At 41.4% G+C, this 22,545-nt stretch overlaps 3 protein-coding genes across 4 annotated transcripts in view; all 3 read left to right on the top strand.

Annotated features, from left to right (window-relative positions):
• The window catches only part of neo1a (neogenin 1a), a 228,867-nt gene that overhangs the window by 176,272 nt on the left and 30,050 nt on the right, over window positions 1–22,545 (top strand). The window lies entirely within an intron of this gene.
• On the top strand, window positions 626–9,165 carry snx1b (sorting nexin 1b). The gene is made up of 15 exons (XM_085768683.1): window positions 626–757; window positions 1,848–1,995; window positions 3,119–3,252; window positions 3,386–3,452; window positions 3,650–3,693; window positions 3,799–3,940; window positions 4,029–4,107; window positions 4,260–4,335; window positions 4,805–4,918; window positions 5,112–5,205; window positions 5,363–5,568; window positions 6,343–6,486; window positions 6,966–7,046; window positions 7,742–7,813; window positions 7,954–9,165. The coding sequence occupies exons 1-15, from the start codon at window positions 638–640 to the stop codon at window positions 8,002–8,004; spliced, it is 1,572 nt and encodes a 523-aa protein (XP_085624809.1). The 5' UTR covers window positions 626–637; the 3' UTR covers window positions 8,005–9,165.
• The window catches only part of csnk1g1 (casein kinase 1, gamma 1), a 39,797-nt gene continuing 27,504 nt past the window's right edge, over window positions 10,253–22,545 (top strand). Inside the window, exons 1-4 of one of the 2 annotated variants that reach the window (XM_085768705.1) lie at window positions 10,253–10,474; window positions 17,978–18,407; window positions 20,072–20,112; window positions 21,319–21,388. In XM_085768705.1, the coding sequence (XP_085624831.1) occupies window positions 18,221–18,407; window positions 20,072–20,112; window positions 21,319–21,388 (298 nt within the window). In that variant the 5' untranslated portion in view covers window positions 10,253–10,474; window positions 17,978–18,220. The remainder of the gene's footprint in view (window positions 10,475–17,977; window positions 18,408–20,071; window positions 20,113–21,318; window positions 21,389–22,545) is intronic. The other variant, XM_085768695.1, reaches the window with a different exon arrangement.

Genomic DNA, 22,545 nt, shown 5'->3' with positions numbered 1-22,545 from the left:
ATAGCTTGTCTGCATGGTTATCATGCAGTTGAGAGACATAGTTGATATCAGCATTGGTATCAGTGAACAAGGTCTGTTTATAAATGGCAGAGGGATGGCCACCCTAGGCTACTCACTGTAGCTTGTACAACATGTTTAGAAAAAACATGAATATAAACCTGAAGCTTAGTATTGAACATACAATAACAAGCTATGTTAATTTATGGTACTGGGCCCAATTTAAAATAAAACACATTTTTTAAATACAGTAAGGGTCCCTGCTTTATCTCTCCGTCAGTTTGGGGGTCCTTGGCCTGAAAAACGTTGAAGACCCCTGATCTACAGTAGCCTACATCATTGAAATGATATAAAATCCTATGTCATCCAGGGTGCAGGGTGCCCAGCGTCCCCTCCACCGTGACCCTGCATGTAGTTGATACAATTTAAAATACAAAGAGAATATTGTGTCAATCCGGAGATTTTACTTATTTTATTCCATCTCATCTCATCTCATCTCATATTATCTTGTCAAATCTGTCTGATGAGCTGCCATGTTGTTCCCTGACCAGCAGGGGTCGCTGCAGCCGTTAGTTTTCAGCTTTTGCCCCCTGCCTCCCTCGACTTCCGCCTACGTCAAGTGTCTCTCACAACAGGGACTATGGCGGCCAGCTCAGACCGGAATCCTCCTCCTTTCCCCTCCGCCGAGGAGCCCGACGCTGGACCGCCGGACATGGCTGATGGAGACAGCGACGAGGGAGAGGACATTTTCGTCAGTAACGTATGTGGGCGGCTCGGCCGTGTCCGTGGTGTTTGTAGGAGCGGGGAGGGGAGCGGGTCCGAGCAGGGCAGTCAGCCCCTTTATCTGCTCTGAGCTGGCAGCTGGAGACCCGCTGACAGGCCCGGACACGGGGACAGATTTTCTATAAAAGCAGCAAAACTGTTCCGTGAACTTAGCTGAAGTTCGTCAGCAGGGGACACAAAGAGCTGCCTTGACTCCTGACTAGCTCGTTGTAAGTTAGCTTTTGACTGTGTGGTCCTCCTCGGCCTGTGTCGGTGCTCAGCTCTCAAGTTAAATAGTTAACCCAGATCCCGGTCCAGCCTCCTCTCGTTTTATTGTTCGTTAGGAATTCGTTAGGTTTGGTTCGGCCGCTGAACTAATCTGCAGCTCACATGACCCCACCCAGCCCGCCCCTGATTCCTGCTTATCAGTGTCCAGTGGCGGAGGTAGAAACACCACCATGATAGTGTATTACCGCACAATTACAAGTCCAAGTCCTTCATTGAAGAGCCAACACAAGGGGACGTCCACAAGTGTCATCATCAAAATGTAGGGAGGGGATCAAAAGCTAAAGAAGTTAATGGTCTCCTCTGCTGTGGCGTGTTAAGAGCCACTGATGTTAAGTAACATTTTACTGCAGCTGCTCAATTAATTACTTTTATCTTAGTGTCTAATGTAGTCCAGTGAAGTCTCAGGCCCATTCAAAGGTTCATGAGATCAGTCTGAGGGATCGTGATCTGGGTCATGGGACAGTAAAGAAGCACAACTTAAGTTCTGATTTACCTCTTAACAGTGTGTTGTGTTTATCATGAGAACGTCAATGCAATGTGAAAATCTGAATTGTAAAAATAACTATAGATGTCAGGTAAATATAATGGTATAGTTGAGTAGAGGAGTGTAGAATGGAAAATTAATTAAAGGAAAAGTATTTCAAAGTTGTGCTGAAGTGTAGCAATTGATTATCACTTCAATGATTGCACTTGGCACTGCTGCTGTCTGTGTTGGTCAGGACACAGACAGACCAAGGACACGTTTGCAGTCGTCCTCTCTCAGTGGCTCATTCAGACCTTCTCCTCCCACCTGTCTTCAGAGCAACCCTGTGGCTGTGAGTCGAGGGGTTTCTCAGCCAGAGCACGTCAGTGACGAACCTCCGGATTTGTTTGGTGAGGAGGAGGCGAGCAACACGACCACCAAATCTAACGGAGTTCACTCTGATGAGGACAACGACCTGTTTGCCGGTTAGGAGACATTTTTATTTTCCAGCGTTTACAGACTCTAAAACGAATCCAGAGTCTTGTGAGATTGTTTATTTTAAGCCTGGGTCATGCAAGACTATTTAAACATAGATCTTAAAGAGACATTCCACTGATTTTCAACATAATATATTACACACTGTTGCACTCAGATGTTGGGTTTGTCTTGTTAAGTCGATCGTTATGGTATTGATAATTGATATTCGCCCTGGTATCAAAACATCCAGCTGTAGTGAATGCTGCACTAACTGCTGGATGCCCCTCGCTGTCCCATTTCCACACTATGAGGATAAATTACAACCAGCTGTAAGGAGACTTTGCCAAAATAAAATATGGGAAGACTAAATCATAAACGGATAGTTCAACATTTTGGCAAATTCGCCTATTTCCATAATCCCTATTCGTAGGGGTAGGTTCATCATTACCTTTAATTGTCATGAAATAATAATGTTCGAGACGAATGCATAGCTGGAACTATATTCCAGACACGGCTGCGGGGTGGAGTGATTTCGAAAGTGCAAATAGTTCTGAGTATTTGCTTCATGTGTCGTAATGATACATGATTATTTCATAGCGTGGTGAATGTGCAGGTCACAACTTGTCCACGAGAGCGTTTTGGAGTTGTTGGATTGTGTATTTAGTTTGATGAGGGACAGGAGACCTGTACCATTCATCTCCATTGTGTTCGCTGAACAGCTCACGTCTGTGCCCCGCAGATCTTAAAACAACATGCATCGATAATTAATGGTAATGAACCTACTACTATGACTATAGGGATTATGGCAATAGGAGAATTTGCCAAAATGTTGAAATATCCCTTTAAGTATTAGCAAAATTGTTTTTTAAATCAGGGACTATTATGCAAGTGAATTGAAAAAGTATAACTCGTTATTTTGTAACAATACAATTGAAATGCATTATTTATGCAGATGCAAGTTTAAGATTTTCCACAATGAGTAATTAAGCAACAAGTGCACTGTTGTGGATGAAGTGAGTGTGGTGCTTCTTTGTGTGCAGCGTGTGTTCTGTCTGAAGTAGCAATGCTCAGTCATCTGCTTTTCCTCTCTGGATGAAGAGGAGCCTACATGAAAGTCTTTTCTTCCCCCAGAGGCACACGTGGAGCTGAGCACAGACAAACCTGGCAGCTCTGGAAGGAAGGAGCTGTCCACCTCCTCCGGCCCTCATGCAGCTTCCTCGTTAACTCAGAGCCATGCACCTATGCACCCCACCTCCTTGGAGCAGGTAGAGCCACAGCAAAGCCTCCCGGGGAAATGCGGAGCAATTGCATGTGCTCTTTTGCAACGCTTATGATTGCCAAAATACTTACTCTGTCTACAGACTTTGAATTGTATCTGTTCTTCTCTTAAAATTCCAGCTGGAGGAGGAAGAAGCCGACGATAGTTTTGATGTGGACGTTGCTGTCACCAACCCTGAGAAAGTTGGTCAGTCCTTGTTTTTTTATACTGACTCAAAACCATAACACAACTATCTGTAATTTCTATTTGAAGTTTTGAAATTAGCTGGATCATTATAGCATAGAATAATCAGTGTGTATGAATAAACTTCATTCAGGAAGATGAAATCTCTAAATGCTCCACTGCAGCCTTATTAATTCTCATCTTCATTGTTTCTGTTGTAGGTGATGGCATGAATGCATATATGGCCTATAAAGTATCTACAAGGGTCTGTAGTCATATATTGTGTGTTCTTACATGACTCATAACATATCTAACTATCTCACGATTGTTTCTAAGTGTCTGAAGTTCTTTGCTTTCTGTGCACCACCAGACGTCTTTGCCCATGTTCAGGAGTAAAACCTTCTCTGTGAGGAGGCGTTTCAGCGACTTCCTGGGTCTTTATGAGAAGCTGTCAGTAAAGCAGTCCCTCCACGGCTGCATCATCCCTCCGCCACCTGAGAAAAGTGTCGTAGGTGGGTTCCCACATCTCTTCTTTTTGTTTAAAGTAAATTTTTGCACGTTTCTGTTGTTTGATTTTTGTGACTGTCATTTGTACCACAGGAATGACCAAAATGAAGGTGGGAATGGACGACCCGTCATCGGTGGAGTTTGTGGAGAGAAGAAGAGCAGCACTGGAGAGGTAAGGATCCAACATTATATTCACACTGGTTCAGCCGTAGTGTGTTTATGTTCCCCCCATTTTAACTACATTTCTGTCCAGGTCTGTGTTTTATGTGCAGGATTTCATGCCCTTTTTCTCACTCCTTTCTGCTGCTTCTTCTGCTTTTGTAGATATCTTCAGAGAATAGTGTATCACCCCTCGTTACTACAAGATCCTGATGTTCGAGAGTTCTTAGAGAGAGACGATGTGAGTTTCATAAAAGTCTCTGGTGGTGAAGAGTTGTATAAAGACTTTTTAAATTTCATTTAACCTTTATTTAACCAGGTATGTCAATTGAGAACCAATTCTCATTTACAAAGACAACATAAGACATACATAGATACTTTAATAGCAAGGAATCCAATTACACAAATTCATATCAAAATGTAAAATCACTCATATTTACAGCAGTTCTGATTTTGAAGGGCAACTAGAAGCAGGAGCAAAAATCACAACTGTTCGCACCAAGTTTGTAAAAGAGGAAAAGGGAATAAGCGAGCTGAGGTTTAGCTTCTGTTGCAACTGGTTCCAGTCAGCAGTAGAAGAAGAAGTAGTAGTAGTAGTGGCAGTCAGTAGTCAGTAGAAGCTGCAAAGTGAAATGAGAAAGAGATTGATTGCTGAGAATGCCAAACTGCCAAACTCGGGTGCTTTATTGTGTTGTTGTTTTTATTTCCAGCTTCCCAGGGCAGTGAACACACAGGCACTGAGTGGAGCTGGTTTCCTCAAAATGATCAATAAAGCATCAGATGCTGTCAACAAAATGACCATCAAGATGAACGAGTCTGACACCGTAAGTTGAAAAGGTCCTTTTACTGTCTCAACTGAAATCGCACTGGTCGGATGGTTACAGAGAATTGTTGTCCTTTTAATTGTAGCTACTGCATCTGAAATTATAGCGAGACAGACAGGTCTATCTGTTCTAGTGGCGATGAGCTTGTTTGGTTGTGTCTTGACGGCGTCCTCTTTTCTGCCGTGTGACTCAGTGGTTTGAGGACAAGTTCCAGGAGGTGGATAACGAGGAGCAGCAGTTGAGGAAGCTCCACGCTGTGGTCGACTCCCTGGTCAATCACAGGAAGGGTGAGCTGCATTCGACTCTCTTGACTTGTCTTTGTCCAGTTTGTTTATCATCTACTTGTCTCAACCGAAGAAACCCTGAGTGCGCTGCAGCTGCTAAAGGCTTTTGGGGTGAAACAAGCGGACTGAATACGTTCTCTGTTCCCTCCTTTGACGCCAGAGCTGTGTGGGAACACGGCAGTATTTGCCAAAAGTATGGCCATGTTGGGAAACTCCGAGGACAACACAGCCCTGTCGCGAGCCCTGTCCCAGCTGGCAGAGGTGGAGGATAAGATGGAGCAGCTGCACCAGGAGCAGGCGGCCAGCGACTTCTTCATCTTCGCAGAGCTGCTGGCCGACTACATCCGCCTGCTGGGCGCTGTGCGGGTGAGCTGACAGCTGCACAGTGGTACAGTAGATAGGGAGGAGGAAGTCGTGAAGATAAGATGAGGTTATGATTCTTCAAGACTGCTGAACACACTACACATAACAAGATCAAAATAAAGACAAAAACACATCGCTGTCATCCAATAAAAACAAATCTTAAAGAGGAACTAAGTAGGATTTTTGCTACATTTTGACCCTAATTAAAAAGCTCTGGAGGAAATTGTGAAAGTTAACTACATGACTTGTGACTCTGCGACACCGTGACACAAACATGCTACGTAACCCGCAATCTTTTGTTTATGACAGTTAAGACAACACAGATAGACACGTCGTAACAACGTATATGTTATATAACGTTATCCAATGTATTGATTTTTCGCCAGTTTTGTTGTAAACAAATGCACATGGCCGAGAGGAGGGTTAGCAAAACAGCAGAGAGACAAGAGCGACCAGACTTGCATAGTTCCTCTTTAAGATGGTTTTAGATGAGTATGACAGCAAAATTTATTAAAACAAAGACACAATCAAAACTGGATCATGTGTCAGTTGACTTTAAAACAAGCTAAAATTAACCTCTAATCTTGTGTGGAGTCTCAACTATTTCTGAACCCTGTACTTTGCTAGAATATACGGCAATTAATGATATCTAATAAACCAGGGACAAAGTACTAAGTCCTAATTGCAAGCATGCTACCTGTCCTTTGGTTAGTGGGACGTTCAGGTGGTGTCGACTTGAGAAACGCCTACAATATGATTTAAACTTCATGTCCTCAGGGCTGCTTTGACCAGCGCATGCGGGCGTGGCAACGATGGCAGGAAGCTCAGAGCACACTCCAGAAGAAGAGAGAGGCCGAGGCCAAGCTGCTGTGGGCCAACAAGCCGGACAAACTGCAGCAGGCCAAGGAAGAGATCACTGAGGTAACAAACACAGCCGATGCACAACTGACCCAGCTCACAGAGGTCTGTACGTTGATGCGAAAGATGTCACAAGTCCTCTCATGTCGTTTAAAATCTCAAAAACAGCAGGCAAGTGATCTCCAGGTTTGATGGGAAAGAACTGTGCACCACCCAATTGTAGCTGCAGTCTGCTCTTTTAAAGTGGATCTGTTTGTTCTGGCTTAACGGTTGATCTTTTATCATAAGAGAGATATCTGAGTAATTTCTTCAAGATTTTGCAGCCAGATAATCAGTGACAGGAACACAACAGTTGCACAGATTAAACAATCAGTCGACTGTGCCTGTAGTCCTTCAGAATAAGCAGCTGATCTGCATTTGTTTAGTGTTTAAAAATACCAAGTGTCGTGTTCTAAAATGTGAACATCACATGTTGGAAAAAATCAAGACAGTCAAACATAATGTAATTGTAATTTATTTTTCCTCCTCATGTACGTCCACAGTGGGAGGCCAGGGTGACTCAGTACGAGAGAGACTTTGACAGGGTCGGCATGACTGTACGCAAGGAGGTCCTCAGGTTTGAGGTATGTTGATGTGTTTATAATAGCTGAGAAAGGTAAAGAGGACAAGTGAAAAATGTTATATTTCATTGATGAAGACCATTTCATCTCAAAGGTTTTACAGGAGCTGTATATTTGAACGTCTGGCTTCTCAGTTAGCAGAGCAGCGAGTTTCAGCCTGTGACCTTCATCACATTACAAAGTCTCCCTCTAAACTACAGTCAGCTGTTTACAATCACAAATCATTGTATTTGCTTAGTGGCTATTAAAAGACTGAGAAGTCCTTCACTTTGTTGGTTATTTACTTCATTTAACTGATTGTTTATTACTTATCATGTTCAATAGAGGTTCTATAGGAGGGGATTGTTGAATTATCATGGGGGGAGAAATTTCAGCACGCAAAACCTGCTTCAGTGGATTTTTTTTTGAAGATGAACAAATACAAGAGCCAGGACATTAAAAAAAAGTCTCTCCTCCTCATCCTTACCCTTTTAAATAATATATTTGATGTTGACCCTGATAAATGGCACAAGCCAAAAATGTGTTGGTCTCATGATTAAAGTTGTGATGTTACTTGTCATTGTGCACTTCTGACCTCCTCAGATTACTTCCTTCTCTGTGCATGTTGGAAATATGTGGAATTCCCAGCATAAATTCCCTCTACTGACTTTTCCATTGGCAGAGAGCCGGAGACATGACAAAACTTTTTGTCTTTTCAGAAAGAAAAAGCCAAGGATTTCAAGAGCCAGATAATCAAATACTTGGAGGCAATGCTGCAGTCCCAACAACGGGTAATCTTTTAACTATTCACTATTGGTTTTACTTTGTACATTGCAAACTTTAAAATATTGGTATGATTTTAAAGGTAGTGACCGTCAAGTATTGAAACCATGCACTGCACTGGATATTTATTCTCCTTATTATATTGCAGCTTATAAAGTTCTGGGAGGCGTTCCTGCCTGAGGCAAAGGCAATAGCTTAATGAAGAGAGAGACTTTTCAAAGACCCCAACTGCCTTTTTTGAACACTTTACCTCTTGACCAGCAACTGAGAGGACAATTTTTGAAACACAAGAAACTTCCATCCATTTTTTTTCTTTTGTCTTTTTAATCATAGTGTATTCTCTTATCTTGTACAGTTCTTTGATATAATAAGCTGTCGCATTTACATAACATTTCTTTTTCTTTCGTTTGTGACTTAAAGATGGTATAATGCAGGTATCCAACAAAGGGTAACATGGCCATGGTGTTTGTCAAACTCTATCACTCTCAGTGGGATATGTATTTATGTTTCTTGCTTAAACCAGTATATTAAAGAATTAACACTGAGGTACTGCCCTAGAGTAACATTGTCTATAGTTTACATTAGAAGATACGTATGTAAGTCATTCCAGTCTCTAACAGCTTATGTCGATGGATGCATGTCAGATGTTTTTGATGCACTAAAATGTATTGTACAGTCAGAGAAGCTGTTTGTTTTTCTAATAAAATACCACTATTGATGACCAAGGTCATTTACCAGGAGTATTAGCACATTGTTACAGTGTATCACAGTGAATATTAGATCATAGAAATCATATTCAGACTCAGACGTCACAAGGTTACAGGCTTGACTGAAAAATGAAATGTAAGATTACAGTGAGAGCAGGTAGAGAAGATGCAATCACTGCTTTGTTGGTATTTTCTACGATGATGCATTTGCTAGAATTGTGTTTATGATATTATTCAATTTCTTCCACAAGAGTTTTGAGTACCTAGATTTGTTGTGTCAGAGATTGAGGCCCAGAGGAACTCATTTGGAACTGCTGCAGAGATTGTTTATTGCCCATGATGTAAATGACTCTTGACATGTATGTACACATGTACAGTACTTGAATTGAATCATACAAACTCTGTCAGATATTATTTGTAACCATGCATTTTCATTTTGTTGATAAATTGGTTTAACCATGACAGAAAGGCACAGACATTCAAGTAATCCGGTCCCTTGTTTTCTTATTCAGCATTTGTAAGTGTATTTTTTTCTGTCATGTCATATTTACGTAAGAATGTGCTTTATTTTTGTAACCACTTTGCATTAGCACACACATTTTCCTGGAAATGCTATACAGGTAGATGTACAAAATAAAATATGATTGGTTAAATCTTGGGCACTGTTTTTATTTCATGTCTGTATCTTGTGATTTTTGCTGTGATTTCAGTTCAGAAACAGGGATGAAACAACCCGCCCCTGATCTCTTGCAATTTCAAACAGTCGAGTCTTTTCTAGAAATGTTTTGAAGGTTAACAGGAACTGCAGGTTGAAAATTACATCTGATCTTCAGTATTTTATTCATAGAAAACCTGTCGACACATTGCCAAAGCTTTGTGACACAGCAGATATACATTTGACCTAAATCATGAAACTGATTAACATGAAATGAAATTTGAACATCTACAGTCCCATTGAAGTTCATATGATGCATTCAGGAGTTCCAGAATAGTTCACAGATGCACTTAATTTTTTTTTAATTATTATTATTATTATTTTTTTTTAGTAATTTTGTGAACAGCTGTCTCCAAAGTCAAGAATAATCATTAGTACTGAGACTGCACTCTTTCTGCAGTTTATCTAGGCACAATATGAAAGGGCCTGTGTGGAGATCTGGAACAAAAAAAAGTAACTTTTGACTGAGCTCTCCAACTTCCTGACAAGACAAGTAAGTTGTTTATCAATTTGTCTGACAACTAAGTATCACTATGATCAATTGTTTGGCCTTTAAAGTATCAGAAAGTAATTTTAAAAAACAGCTCCAGAAGCCCATTATCCCAGAGAATAATCTATAACCTACATTTTTGTATTTGCACTGCATAAAATAAACAATTAAAAAAATCCTCAGCATGAAGAAGCAGGCATCCGTCAGGGTTTGCATTTGTTTAAAATGTGACTTAAACACATGAAGTGATGCATAAAATCAGATTTTTGCAATGCTGGTAAAGGATACATTTTCTTTATTCATAAAATTACAGTCCCACAATGGGAAATATTATTTTGGAAATATGAAGAAAGCAGTTTTGCGCCTTAAGATTATACAATAAAAGAACCGTTCTTGAGTAACTGCACTACTTTGACTGTTTGCTCTAGGTGTGTGGTTCAATATTGTTATTACTCCAAAGGTCTGATGGTTAATTCGCCTCCATCAGTCTGACCTGGAAGTGTGCTCGGTGAGGCGGGCGGTGCCGTCTTTCTACATCCGGTGCGCTCGGACCTCTCTCGGGCAGCGAAGGCAGACGAGCGGCGAAGAATGGAGAGCGCTGCTGCCGCTAACGACGCTCCGCTGCTGGCGTGAAACACCAGCGACAAGTCACAGCGAAAAAAACCCCAGCACACTTTAGCCCCGGCCACTCGTGTTACATTTTGGCGTGACGGATACACGAGCCGCGTCCGCATCGTGTGGATTCATCACGGCGAAGGTGAGCCTGTGGTGTTCGCCAGCAGACCAGCATTTAGACAGGAGGCTTCTGGCTGTTAGCTCGTATTTTCTCTGCTAACGGAGCTAATTTCCTTGTTGCGCTCGGACCAGCTGTCACCTACCTCCCCACCAGTGGGTGTTAGCAAAGGCGTTAACACCAGGCGACGAGTCCGGCGGCTTTATTTGCTCACCGTTGACTAGCTCGGTTTATCATTGACAAGAAAACGTGTGTGGCGTTTTTTCTTCTTTTTTCGTATGTAATATTTGAAGCCCAGAGTAACAGCCACTGTGGCTAAGCAGTGTTTGGCTAACGTTAGCTTTGTTTCTGGTCAGTTGGGTTTTCTGTTGGGGAGCTGGGGGGGCTGGCTAACTTGGCTGACGGTTAGTTGGATCACTAATCGATGTGACCATCACTAATGTCGGGGGCTGTCAAGGCTGCCTTTTGTCCGTAAAACACAGCCCGCTTCCTTGTTTTGACCGTAGCGGAGGCCTGCTTACAAAGGATCGATCATCTTGATATTAGCCTCAGCTGCTCTGCCCTGCACTTCCTCACATATGTCCTGTTATCTACACTCCTCGGTGCACGCTCAGGGATGGACACACAGGATGGGACAAAATATAAAATTAGCCTTTTTGGGGTTTTTTTAACCAAGGCCCCTTCTTCAGCCTGAGCAAAGGTGTTTTGAATCACTCAATTGGTCCAAGTTTGATTGTAGTGGAAATATTAAAGTTGGATTGTACCTCCCTGCCAGTCTAGATAAATATGTTCTTTGCTCATTCAAATGTGCACAGATAAGGTCGGATTTCCCCTGGCTGGACTGCATACATGACTTGTTTCAGAATCAATAGAGTCGTCCCCCTATCTATCAACATAATTGGTTATCCCATTTTCCACTAAGTTATAGTGTGGCATGCTCTAAGAGAGCAATGCACACACCAGCCCTGAAGTTGACATTGCATTCATAGACCTGGATGTTTGTCCAAAAGCAGAGCAGTGTGGATCCATGATGAATTATTGTTGGCAGCAATCAGTGAAGTTCAAGCAGGCTAAAACGTTGTTATCACGAAATGGGAGATATACTTCTGCTGATGGTGCACTATTTGTGAGATTTGTAGATTAAACCCGTTCTTGAGATCATAAGACTATTTTCATAGATGTGGGTGCATTTCACACACAGCAGTCGTATATGTGCTCGCGTTGTTCCGAACGAATCGATGGCGCAGGAAAAGTATGGATATTGTAGATTCCCACCAGTTGTAGGTGATCAGTGCTGGTTTTAAGGAGAGAGAGAGGCAACTGCTGGCTGGCGCTGCCACAGTAGGAGTCTGCGCTGTTGGCAGCAGGGCCCCCTCTCAGGCTGATCTTTCCACTGAAGGTTAATCACTCTGCTCGGAGCCTTTATGTTCTGTAAAAATGAAAAGATGTCAACAGATTAGTCATTTTTTTAATAGAGGCTAATCAGCTAGAAGCATTTCAGGTTCTCAAGATATGTTGACAGGCAAATTTTCATCCCCCACCTTTTGTGTGTCACTGAAGGAAATGGACTAGTGAATGATGCTGTATTTTAAAACTAGCAATAACCAATTTCATAATTTTTTCCCCCAAACATTCAGTTTGGATTACAACATCATCGTTTTTTTTATCTTTTGGGTGTCAGTCTTGCTGCTATGGTTTTCATGTACCCTAACTGTATCTTAATACATTAGTAAACTAAATATCTGCATGTGCATCATAATTTTCAGGAAAAAAAATCCAGAGAATTGAAAGTCAGTTGCGTATTTTCACCTGATATCATAAGTGACACCCCATAGATGAGAGAGCGTTGAAACATTTTATCTGTAGTCGCAGCAGCTTCATGTTGATAGCATCTCTAGCTATGACAACTTCTGTTGGTGAATGAACTTTTATTTAAAAGTGTAAAGTGGTTGGACGTCCTCACAGTGGAGAATCACAATTTCACTTGAACAGAATGAAATACATGTGGTTGTTCAAAAATAATATGCAATGGTATTTCTGTTCATGCTAATTTGCATTGCACGTATGAGGTTAGCTCATGGATTAAATAATTATGACTGCAGTTATCTTGGAAGCTAAATGAGTCACATTCTAATGTGTAAATTATTACAATGCTAAATCATTGTGTATGTCTTGCATTTAATGAGAAATGGGTTCATTAGTCGACGCGCGTATTGATGTCGGTATCTCTGGAGCGCTCATGCTCCGGCCATGACAGCATCAGATTAACCTATCTAACATCAAGGCTGTGCTGTCATGCAGCTTTACCATCAGCAAAAACAGGCAGCCACATTTACCACACATCTACTCTAGTCCAGCACATAAACCAACTCAAGTCTCCGCCATGAAAGTGTAATATGACACTCCATACACAAAGCATGGACACAGTTACAACAACTGAGCACCAGCTCAGCATTTCTCCATCATGCTCATCAGCTCAGAGCTGCACCTGGAGATGTAGGGGTGGGAATTAAGAATCGCTTCTCATTTAACCTCGGTTGTCTGTGGTCCGATTCCTGTTAGTGATGTAGCTCGGTCAGTATCAGTTCCTTGTATTATTACATGCACAATACAACATGCATATTGCCTATACTGGGGCGCTTTAATGTGCAACTTTAGAGAATGCATGTACAACTGTACTCATTGGATCAAACAGGACGAGGGCTGTCTAATAAGGCACTTGTTTTGCCTTCTTTTTTGTTGTTGTTGCATATTTTTTTGGGGAGCTGTTGTGTATAAGCCCATATTGGGTTTTTAACTTACTATTCTTGTTTCATTTCTGTTTTTGTAATTGTACTTGATTTTTATGGTGCAAATAAATAAAATTAACTAAACAAAAACTAAACTCTATATTTGCATTGCAAATTTTAAGCAACTCTAGCAATAGTATTAGTAAAATGTAGCCTACTTGATAGATTGGTGCAGAAGTTGTGAAACTTTCAAATGCTTACAAAAAAGATGGTAAATAAGTCAGTAAATAATAGTGTCAATAAGCTAAGTCTGTAATGGCATTAGAGTGTCTAAAACCCTTTGATGTTCTCCGCATGACAAACCAAATGACTTTAATGCGGTGCCAAAAGGTGTGTATCCTCAAACACGTGCTCGTTTATCAGGAGACACCTCCACCGGGATAAAGAGCTGGGGATTCCCCACCTTACATCAAAACTGAAGCAGCCATTAAGCACAACCCGAGAAGCCATTTGTACAGACCACAGAGCATTTTCTATTCCACAGTAACAGTCCAGCAGATTGCTTGAATTCGTTCTCCACTTTATTAATTAGGTGGTCGACGGAGATGAATTCACACAGACTTGAATGCAGGATAATAAACTGCAATTTAATGCAGATACTCCACGGTGTTTATTTTGCAGTTGGCTCACATGGACACAAGAAAAACAACACACTTCTGAAATGCTTGCTCCCCTCACAACGCCACCTCTCATTATGTCAAATACTATAGCACAGGGACAGAAGCAGTATGTAGTTGTATTTGGATTGTATTACATTTCACAGCTGTATGTAATATTTTCACAATAGAGTGCCGAAGCGGAAGCAGGAAGTAACGTCGCCATGGGTCCTCAACTCAGAAAAAGTCTCCATGTAAGTGAACGCTAGTCAAAGTTTTTGTGTTTTTGTGCCATGAGAAAAAAATATGACCTGTTTAAAACATCACGTTTCATGTCGAGAAATTAGCAGTTTATCGTAAAACGGCAACAGAAGAATGTATTTTGTGTGACGACGCTCTACGGACTACAGATCTGGTGTCCCAAAAAAAATACGTCACCAACTGACACGGGAAAGGGCGCCATGTGGTGACGTCACCTACACGACCTGTAGTCTTTCTGGTTACGGATTCTTCTGAATTTTATTCTACAATAGTTTTACAACAAACTGCTGATTTCTCGGCATGAAACGTGATGTTTTAAACAGGTACAGGTCATATTTTTTTCTCATGGCACAATTCAATTGGATCACGAAATAAAACTTTGACCCCCGTTCATTTACATGGAGACTTTTTCCGAGTTAAGGATCCATGGCGGCGTTACTTCCTGCTTCCGCTTCGGCACTCTATACATTTTGATATATTTACACGTGTTTCATAATAAGCACATAGCATTAACCAGAAGTATGGATGACTCATTAGAGTCTATCATGTGCTTATTGCACCTTTGTAATTAAAGGGTGCAGATGTCTACCCCCCATCATGAAGTGTAGAGTTGCTGCCTTTTATAGCATGAATTAAGTTCTCGTCTCACTTTAATGTGTATTTTCCCATCCTAATCCTCAGCCTGGGCATGTCTGAACATGTTTCAGACACAGTGCAGCTGTGGTGATACAGTGATACAAATCATAAAAGCAATGAAGCTTTATGTCCATAAGTCAATTTACACTTTACACATACAGCAGCACCTGTGACACAAGTGTTACTGTGCAATTCAACACCAGTCAGTGGTTCATGTTAAAACACCTTTAAGTGGAAATTGCACATCATTTTCACCATAACCGTAACAAACAAGGTGACGTAGGACTGAATGATGTGCAGAGGCTGTGTTATTAAGTATTCATTTGGCAGATGTTGCAGTTGTGATCACATTGCAGTCATAATTCTGTTAGAATGACAATTTTGTCATTTTACGTGCAGTTGTAAAAAAAAAAAAAAAAAAAAATTAAAGCGCATAATGTACCAAACCAGCATGTTTCTTTCACATCTCTTCAGCGCCATGATGCTTCCTGACTATGACACTTCATTGATAATATTTAGATTAATAATGCACCCTAGTCTTGTGCATTACACAAGAATGTTGCACTCTCATGTGTCAAAACAGGATTTTAATATCGATTTTAGCATTATCGCTGTGAAAATGAGGTAAGTCCTGAAATATTTGATCAGCCCTAATTTTACTCCCTCTGCATGAGCAGAGACAACTGTCCAGTGATGTGGCAGCCATTCATCAGCTGACCGGTTAACATGAATCACGCCCCTCTCTAGCTTTAGTACCCTCCATGCTAACGTCTAGCCAGACGCTCCACTGATTGAATCTTCAGTGTAACAATCACAATGTGAAAGTTAAAGCTGCATTTAGCCGTGTTATAAGGTCAGGGTGTGATTGTGCAGCTCAGCAGTGATGTGTATAAAACCACAGTGCCTGCCTGGGCTCACACCGTATTCTGCTGTGACCAGGCCGAACACAGGTTGTGTGTGTGTGTGTTTTTGTGTCTGCAGCACAGCACAGCACAGCAGTTTGTGTGTTTGGGGGAAAAAAAAGGGTAACCTGAGCAAAGCTAAACACCAGTGCACACGGGATGAGACAGGCTTACAGATGATTATTTGCACAATGGAAACTGTTACAGGCCCGCCACTGGTCCTTGCTGCAAACCTGTTTTATGGCCATGTTGTTCTGTTCCTGGTTTTATGTAACAGCAACAGTGCACGGTTGCCCTTGAGAGCAAACTAGCTGTCTTTGATGCTGAGATCTGTGCAGGCAATACTGAGCATGAGTCATCCGGAAGCCCACACACAAATACTTTGAGCAGCAGCCTTTGCAGCCGTGCTCAGGAATTACAACATTGTCATGAAAACATTAGTTGTTGTTTTGTTTTTTTTCATTGAAAACATAAAAAAGTATCTTTTAATAGAAACCATAGAGCAGTGGTTCGTTATTTTTTTGTTTGAATAATTAGTTGTAATCGTAATGAATGGAACTGGCAGTCTGCTTAATGTATCGGCAAGCTTCTCATCTGCAGTTTGCTTCAGTCCTTTAACTTAGTGAAGATTATTAACACAATAGGAAGTCCCTAAAGAGGCCATTTTTTTAACACCTTGTCTGTGTGTGTGTGTGATTGCTTAATCACGCACCAAACAGTCTCTGTTTTTTTTTTCCAACCACATGATTTAATATAATTTGCATAATTCATGCCCATGGTAGAAGGGGGGTAGATTGAACTAAAATGATTTTGCTGAGCACTTGATAAAATGAGATCAGCCTCCATCAAGTTGAACTTTGGCGTCATTGCGGGCGCACATAGCTTTATTTAATTGTTTACATGATGTTTCTAGCTGATGCTGTCCAGAGTCTTCAATGTCTTCGTGGTCACAGACTGTGACTTAAGGTTTATGTTGATGCTTCAACTGGCTGCTGTGTTTCTGTGATCACTGAGAGCTGATGACTATCTCTGTAGCACAGAAGCACACTCACCATCTACCACTGTCTACTTGTAAACAGTGTGTGTTATTTCTTATGACCTTCAGTATGAGTTAAACTGGCTGTCATAGGGTGAAGTTAGAAAATTGACACTGTTAAATTGTAATTGGGGAAATATTTCTTCACTTAATTCAGCATTGTTTCAACAATTTATTCAGCTCATTCAGCTTCCAGCTTTCAGGATTCACTCGTATTTCCTTCAGGAAATGCATTCTCTAGTTCATTATGTTAGTGGTCTTTTGTAAGATTTTTAAAGGGATAGTTCAACATTTGGGCAAATTTGCCTATTGCTATAATCCCTATAGTCATAGTGGTAGGTTCATTACCTTTAAATTATGGGTGCATGTTGTTTTGAGATCTGCGGGGCAGAGACGCCAGCTGCTCAGCGAACACAATGGAGGTGAATGGTACAGTCGCCTGTCCCTCATCAACTCAAGAAGTTGTAACCTGCATATTCACCACGCAATGAAATAATCATGTAACATTACGAGACAGAGTTGTTTTTGAGGGAAATGCATAGACGGAACCACATTCCAGAATAGGAGTGTGCAGCCAGTGCACTATTAGGATTCGGGCTTTTAAAAAAAACTTCAGATTCAGATTCGGGAAGAAACCGGAAGTGGGCGCACTGACTGCAGCCGAGCTAGTGCTACGCTGAGCTAGCTGGCTAACTAACACTTTAGCTCTCGGCTAACTAGCTTAACTAACGGGAATAAAATAATTTAATGGTGCGGCTCTTCTAGACTTCCGAAACGTAATCAGACTGAATGGATCAAATTCTGGTAGAGAAACGAGTCGTTTCGCGGGGTTGTGACACTCAAAAAAAATTATCCACCGTTACAGCCGCTTCTTTTCCCATTTTTTTGTAATGCAATGCATGCAGGGAGTTGCTATTTCTTAACAATCCTAACGTGAACTGAACACAAATGAAACAGGGTGACTCCCGTCGCGGCAGCCGGCAGTGTTGCCTGCTCGTGTTTGGCGCTCTACTCGTGTTGTGCTTCTATGGCGGCGCACCAACATTACGGTGCATTAGCGAAGAAAACAGACTTTGTTATATTGAGATAATTAAATAATGAGTAGTTATCACGAGAAAACTGCAATAAAATAAAAACATGTACGTGGCCGTTCTCGGCTTCTGTGTTCTTGTGAATATTAAGGAGGATTTTTTTTTAAGGATTTTATTTCACTGACCCAGGGAACAGCTCCATGTTCCATGTGCTGCTCTGTGTGGAGAGTTGAAGGTCTTATCTCCGTGACACATGCTGTGCTCTGTCTGCTGCAGGTCTTCCACCTTCTCCTTCCTGTGACAAATGTTGAGGCCAGAGATCAGCCTGTACGACAGCTGCTAGAGGTGACGGGGCGAGGACGGGAGGAGCGCTGCTTAGCCGTCCCAGGTTTTGTCTCATGAGAGTGACTGTGCCGTTCAGGCACCGCCAGTGACCGGGGCTGTGGCTGTGGTGGGCCCGGCCTAGGAGGCCTTTGTGTACATTGCTCCAGGCTCCCGCCGACCTGTGCACCTCACACCATGGATCAACAAAGAGATAAATATGGTGAGCGGCCGGCCAGGAGCACCAAGGTTTCCCAGGGCAGCCGCAGCGGACACTCGTCCCGACCGTCTGGCTCCTCAAGTTCCTCTGGGGTCCTCATGGTGGGGCCAAATTTTCGTGTGGGCAAAAAGATCGGCTGTGGAAACTTTGGTGAACTGAAGCTTGGTAAGTTGACTCTGGCTCAAGGCAAAAGTTGAAACTCATATACAGCAGTTCTTGGTGTGTCTGTGTGTAACTACACACACAACAGCCTCTTCATGGCAGTTATTGTCTTCAGTCTGCATCTAAACACCTTTAGGGAGCGCCGGTTGCACCACTTCTCACTAAGTGTTTACTAACCTTAGTAAATGTGTTAGTGTTTACTAAATCAAGATTTAGTCATTACTAAATTAAAATGGGTTGCACCAGTTTTACTAGGAATCACGTAGAGCTAGTAATTACTAAGTGTTTACTAAATATTTACACCTACCCGAGGGGTTGTGTAACTGTTTAATAGTTACAGTTTGTCGACACAGGATCAAAACCAACTGAAAAAAAACAACAACAACTAGCTTAACGGCTCGTTTAGAGAGGTTTGCTTTACAAAACAGAGAACCTGCCGTTAGGAAAAGGGTTTTGAGAGACAGAATCCACCCTTTACATGTATATGATGACTTTGATATTTACTGTTGGTACCGTTTAAATACGCGACCACATAATGCGGATCACGGACATGGTCCGAACGTGGCTCTACCTCCGTTGCTACGTTACTTTGCTACGGGGTCGATGCAAAATATGGTTGGGGACACATTTCAAGTCTACAACGGTACTGTGTGTCGGGTGGCGCTGGCGCCAGTGTGAGCACCTCAATGAGTACGTGCAGCTGCCCGTGCAGGCAGAAATTAGTAAACAACTAGTTGCAAACTAGCTAGTAATTACTAAGGGTTTAGTAGCGGTTTAGTAATTACTAAATCCTGAATTTAGTAGAGAGATACGCCAAACTGGTGCAACCCCACCCTGTTGCTTAACTTCACTGATTTTGAAGGATTTAGTTGATGATGCTGTTTAATTTAATTACTGTACAGATAGAGTGTGTCCTCACACCATTATATGAATCAGGGTCTCTCTGTGTAAAAGGTCTAATCTGTCACAGGGCTGCACCATTTAATTTTAATGAAATTTAATGAAAATACGTCTGATACAGGATGTAAATCCTCTATATCAGACTCAAAATTATGACAATTCCAAAAAATAAACACAAATAGGCCATTAGAAACTTCAATAACCCGTACATAATATCACTTAAATGCATATAACAGAATAATCCAAAATTAATCTCCCACATTACCTCAAAGAAAAACAACAAAACAAACAAAAACAAATAAAATACCAAGGCTACAAATTCATAACCTTGCTTTATAATTATATATAAAAAACCCTTATTGACCAGAAATGATCAAGTCTATTTTAAAAGAGTTCACTACAAGAGTGCACTACATCCTCAGGAAGCTCATTCCATACTTTTACAGCCCTAAGTGCAAAACAATGTTTTCTTTTGTCACAATGATACATTTTTGGTAGGTGTTTAAGGAGTTCCCTCTTAGTAGACTGTGTTACCTTTGCTCAGATGGACCTAAAAGAGTATAAACTCATCGTAGAGCTGCATTGTTGCATTTTCTGTCCTCCAACTTTTACTTGGACTTTGCAAAGTTTGGAGACAATTTTTATAAAAATCCTTCTCTTCACAAATAGTTGCTTATTCCCTGGTGAACATGATGTCAACACTTAAAGTGGTGTACTTTGCTTCTGAATGCCATCTAACGGTAGCTTTTCCTTTCCTTCTATTTCAGGTAAAAATCTCTACACCAATGAGTATGTAGCTATTAAACTGGTAAGTGCACTGTGAGTCCTCACCTTTGAATACAAATAAATCCTGTACAAAATGACAATGATAAAATCAACCAAACCTTTAAAGTCAAAATGTGAGTGTGAGTATTAATAAATTACATAACATTAAACAAAGAGTAGGTTGTTTTTTTTGTGATTGTTATTGAGTTGTATATTTTTTCTTTTTTTTTTTTTTTTAAAGTAGCACACAGTGTTGTTGATTGTAGAGATGCTTCTAAAATGTTGCTAATAAGATATAATAAATATAATGTAGACACATCTTACTGGATGCCCGTGCCCTTCAGAGTTTGTTTTCAGGACTAGGACTAGAAATCACTTGTGCTCCAAACAAAGTGAAGCCAGCTGCAGTGAGGCGACCATCAGGCTCCACTGCTCTTAAAGGGAAATGTGAACGAGGTGTAGACGCTTGGCTAGGTGTGGTTTTCCAGTGGCTGCTGGACTGGAAGTCATGACTCCTGAGTCATGCCTTTATCATCACTCACTAGAGACTCATAATTTCACTATCAAAGTATTAAGCTCGCCGAGCTGGATAGCTTCAGCCACTCACACTGCTGCGGTGTGCCGACACAGACACACTGTTCAAAACAACCTCGCTGAAGTGGGAAGACATTTTTGGGTTTCGGAGAAACTATGTGACCTTTAACAAAGTCTTTAGTTCATTACCAATTTTCCTAAGAAATGTCTTTTCTTGATTGTCTCTCTAAATTCTATTATAATCAAAGGTTGTTTTGGGATGTGCTGTTTTCCCCCCACACTGAATGGGATGTTTGTGTCGAGTGCATCTTGATAGACTTGATAGTTTATAAGGAGACGGGCGTAAATGATTGTGATATGGAGACTGAATGAAGCTTTTCACCAAGATTCAGACAACAGAGAAGTTTGCCGTCTCAGAGTTTCAGACAAAGATGACAGAGATAAGGACACATTGTTAATCGCAGCCGTCAGGATGTCATATCTATGTTTGAGATTTTGGTGATGCCTGGGCCTGGGGAGAATTAATGTTTGGATTTGGCCTCATATGCAAGATTAGTCATCGAAAAATTGGTGTCACCTCACAATAATGATACGGATAAAAGCAAATAACTTATTGTGTTTCTTTACTGATTAAACATGTGGCTTTAGGTGTTGTTTTTATTGTTTGTGAGGTCGTTGACATTAACCGACGGGTTTGAATGTGTCCACTGTGCAGGAACCAGTGAAGTCGAGGGCGCCACAGCTGCATCTAGAGTACCGGTTCTACAAAACACTGGGAACTACAGGTAAAGTCACAGATTTGTTCTCCATGCCTCCTGGTGTTTGTGTCTTGACTTCCTGACAAAGGCGCGACTGTTTTGGGGAGATCAGCACAGGAGATCGCTTCATTTCCACAACAAGCGATTACTGCTCTTGCCCCGGGTTACGTATTGATATAAGGATGGGTCAGGGGCTTATTTTAATCTCCAGGCCTTTGTGTACGTGTATGAATTCCTAAACATGCGTAGAGAGCATGTTGAACAGTGACCTTGTTGAAAACAGACTTACCGGAGGAGCAGGTCAATTTGAAGCTTCTTATCCAGCCACAAAACAGATGCATGCAGCAGGTGTTACAGACAATATTCAAAAAAGCCATTTGCAACATCCACCGCTGTGTGTTTGTAATGTCAGTGGTGGCCAGACTGCAGTAGATTGAGTAGGCTATGCACATGTCCAATGCCCAGTTCAGATTCAGCTAATAATAACTGTAACACAATCTGTATTATTCAGTGTGTCACACACTGATGCAGCGTTGGTCTGCATGGGTTCAGTCCGGAGGCCATCCCTGCCTGAAGGCGATACTGATGAGAGCAGTGTTTTGGACCAGTAATGCTGTAAATGCTCATAGAGCTAAAGGTGATCTGTACATTTCACATGACACGGCCATTTGACGCATTATTGATGACAGCTGGTGTAAGGTCAGCCAGGCCAGCGAGGTGTGACTGTTGTGTACATTTCTATCCGACTGAGTAAACACTGCATTTTTACCCTTGTGATTTTCTGTTGTCCTACATCCACATGTTACACACAAGTTCCATTCACCGCATGAGCCTAAAGGATACAGTCAAAGGTCAGTGCTAAGGGCACACCAGCAGACCCCTTTAAAGGGATAGTTCAACATTTTGGCGAACCTACTCCTAAAACTATACGGATTATGGCAATGGGCCAATTTGCCAAAATGTTGAACTATCCCTTTAAATGATCATACTTAACATGCATCTGTGGATATGAAACTACCAATAACTTTACCGTAACAGCCAATTTCAGCCAGTGCTTTATTTTCACTGCAGTGTGCACGTGCATATCAACAGGAGTAGTGCTTCTTCATCAAATGTAGTGTCAGGTCATTCAGGCCCAAATGACTACCACCCTGCAGTACATTTAATATTTTTTAATAATGGCT

This window comes from Trachurus japonicus, chromosome 3 (assembly GCF_045865225.1).
Source record: "Trachurus japonicus isolate A0001 chromosome 3, Traja_1.0".
In the NCBI taxonomy this organism is placed as follows: domain Eukaryota; kingdom Metazoa; phylum Chordata; class Actinopteri; order Carangiformes; family Carangidae; genus Trachurus; species Trachurus japonicus.
Note: the sequence above shows the minus strand (reverse complement) of the source record. Positions and strands in the feature narration are given on the sequence as shown.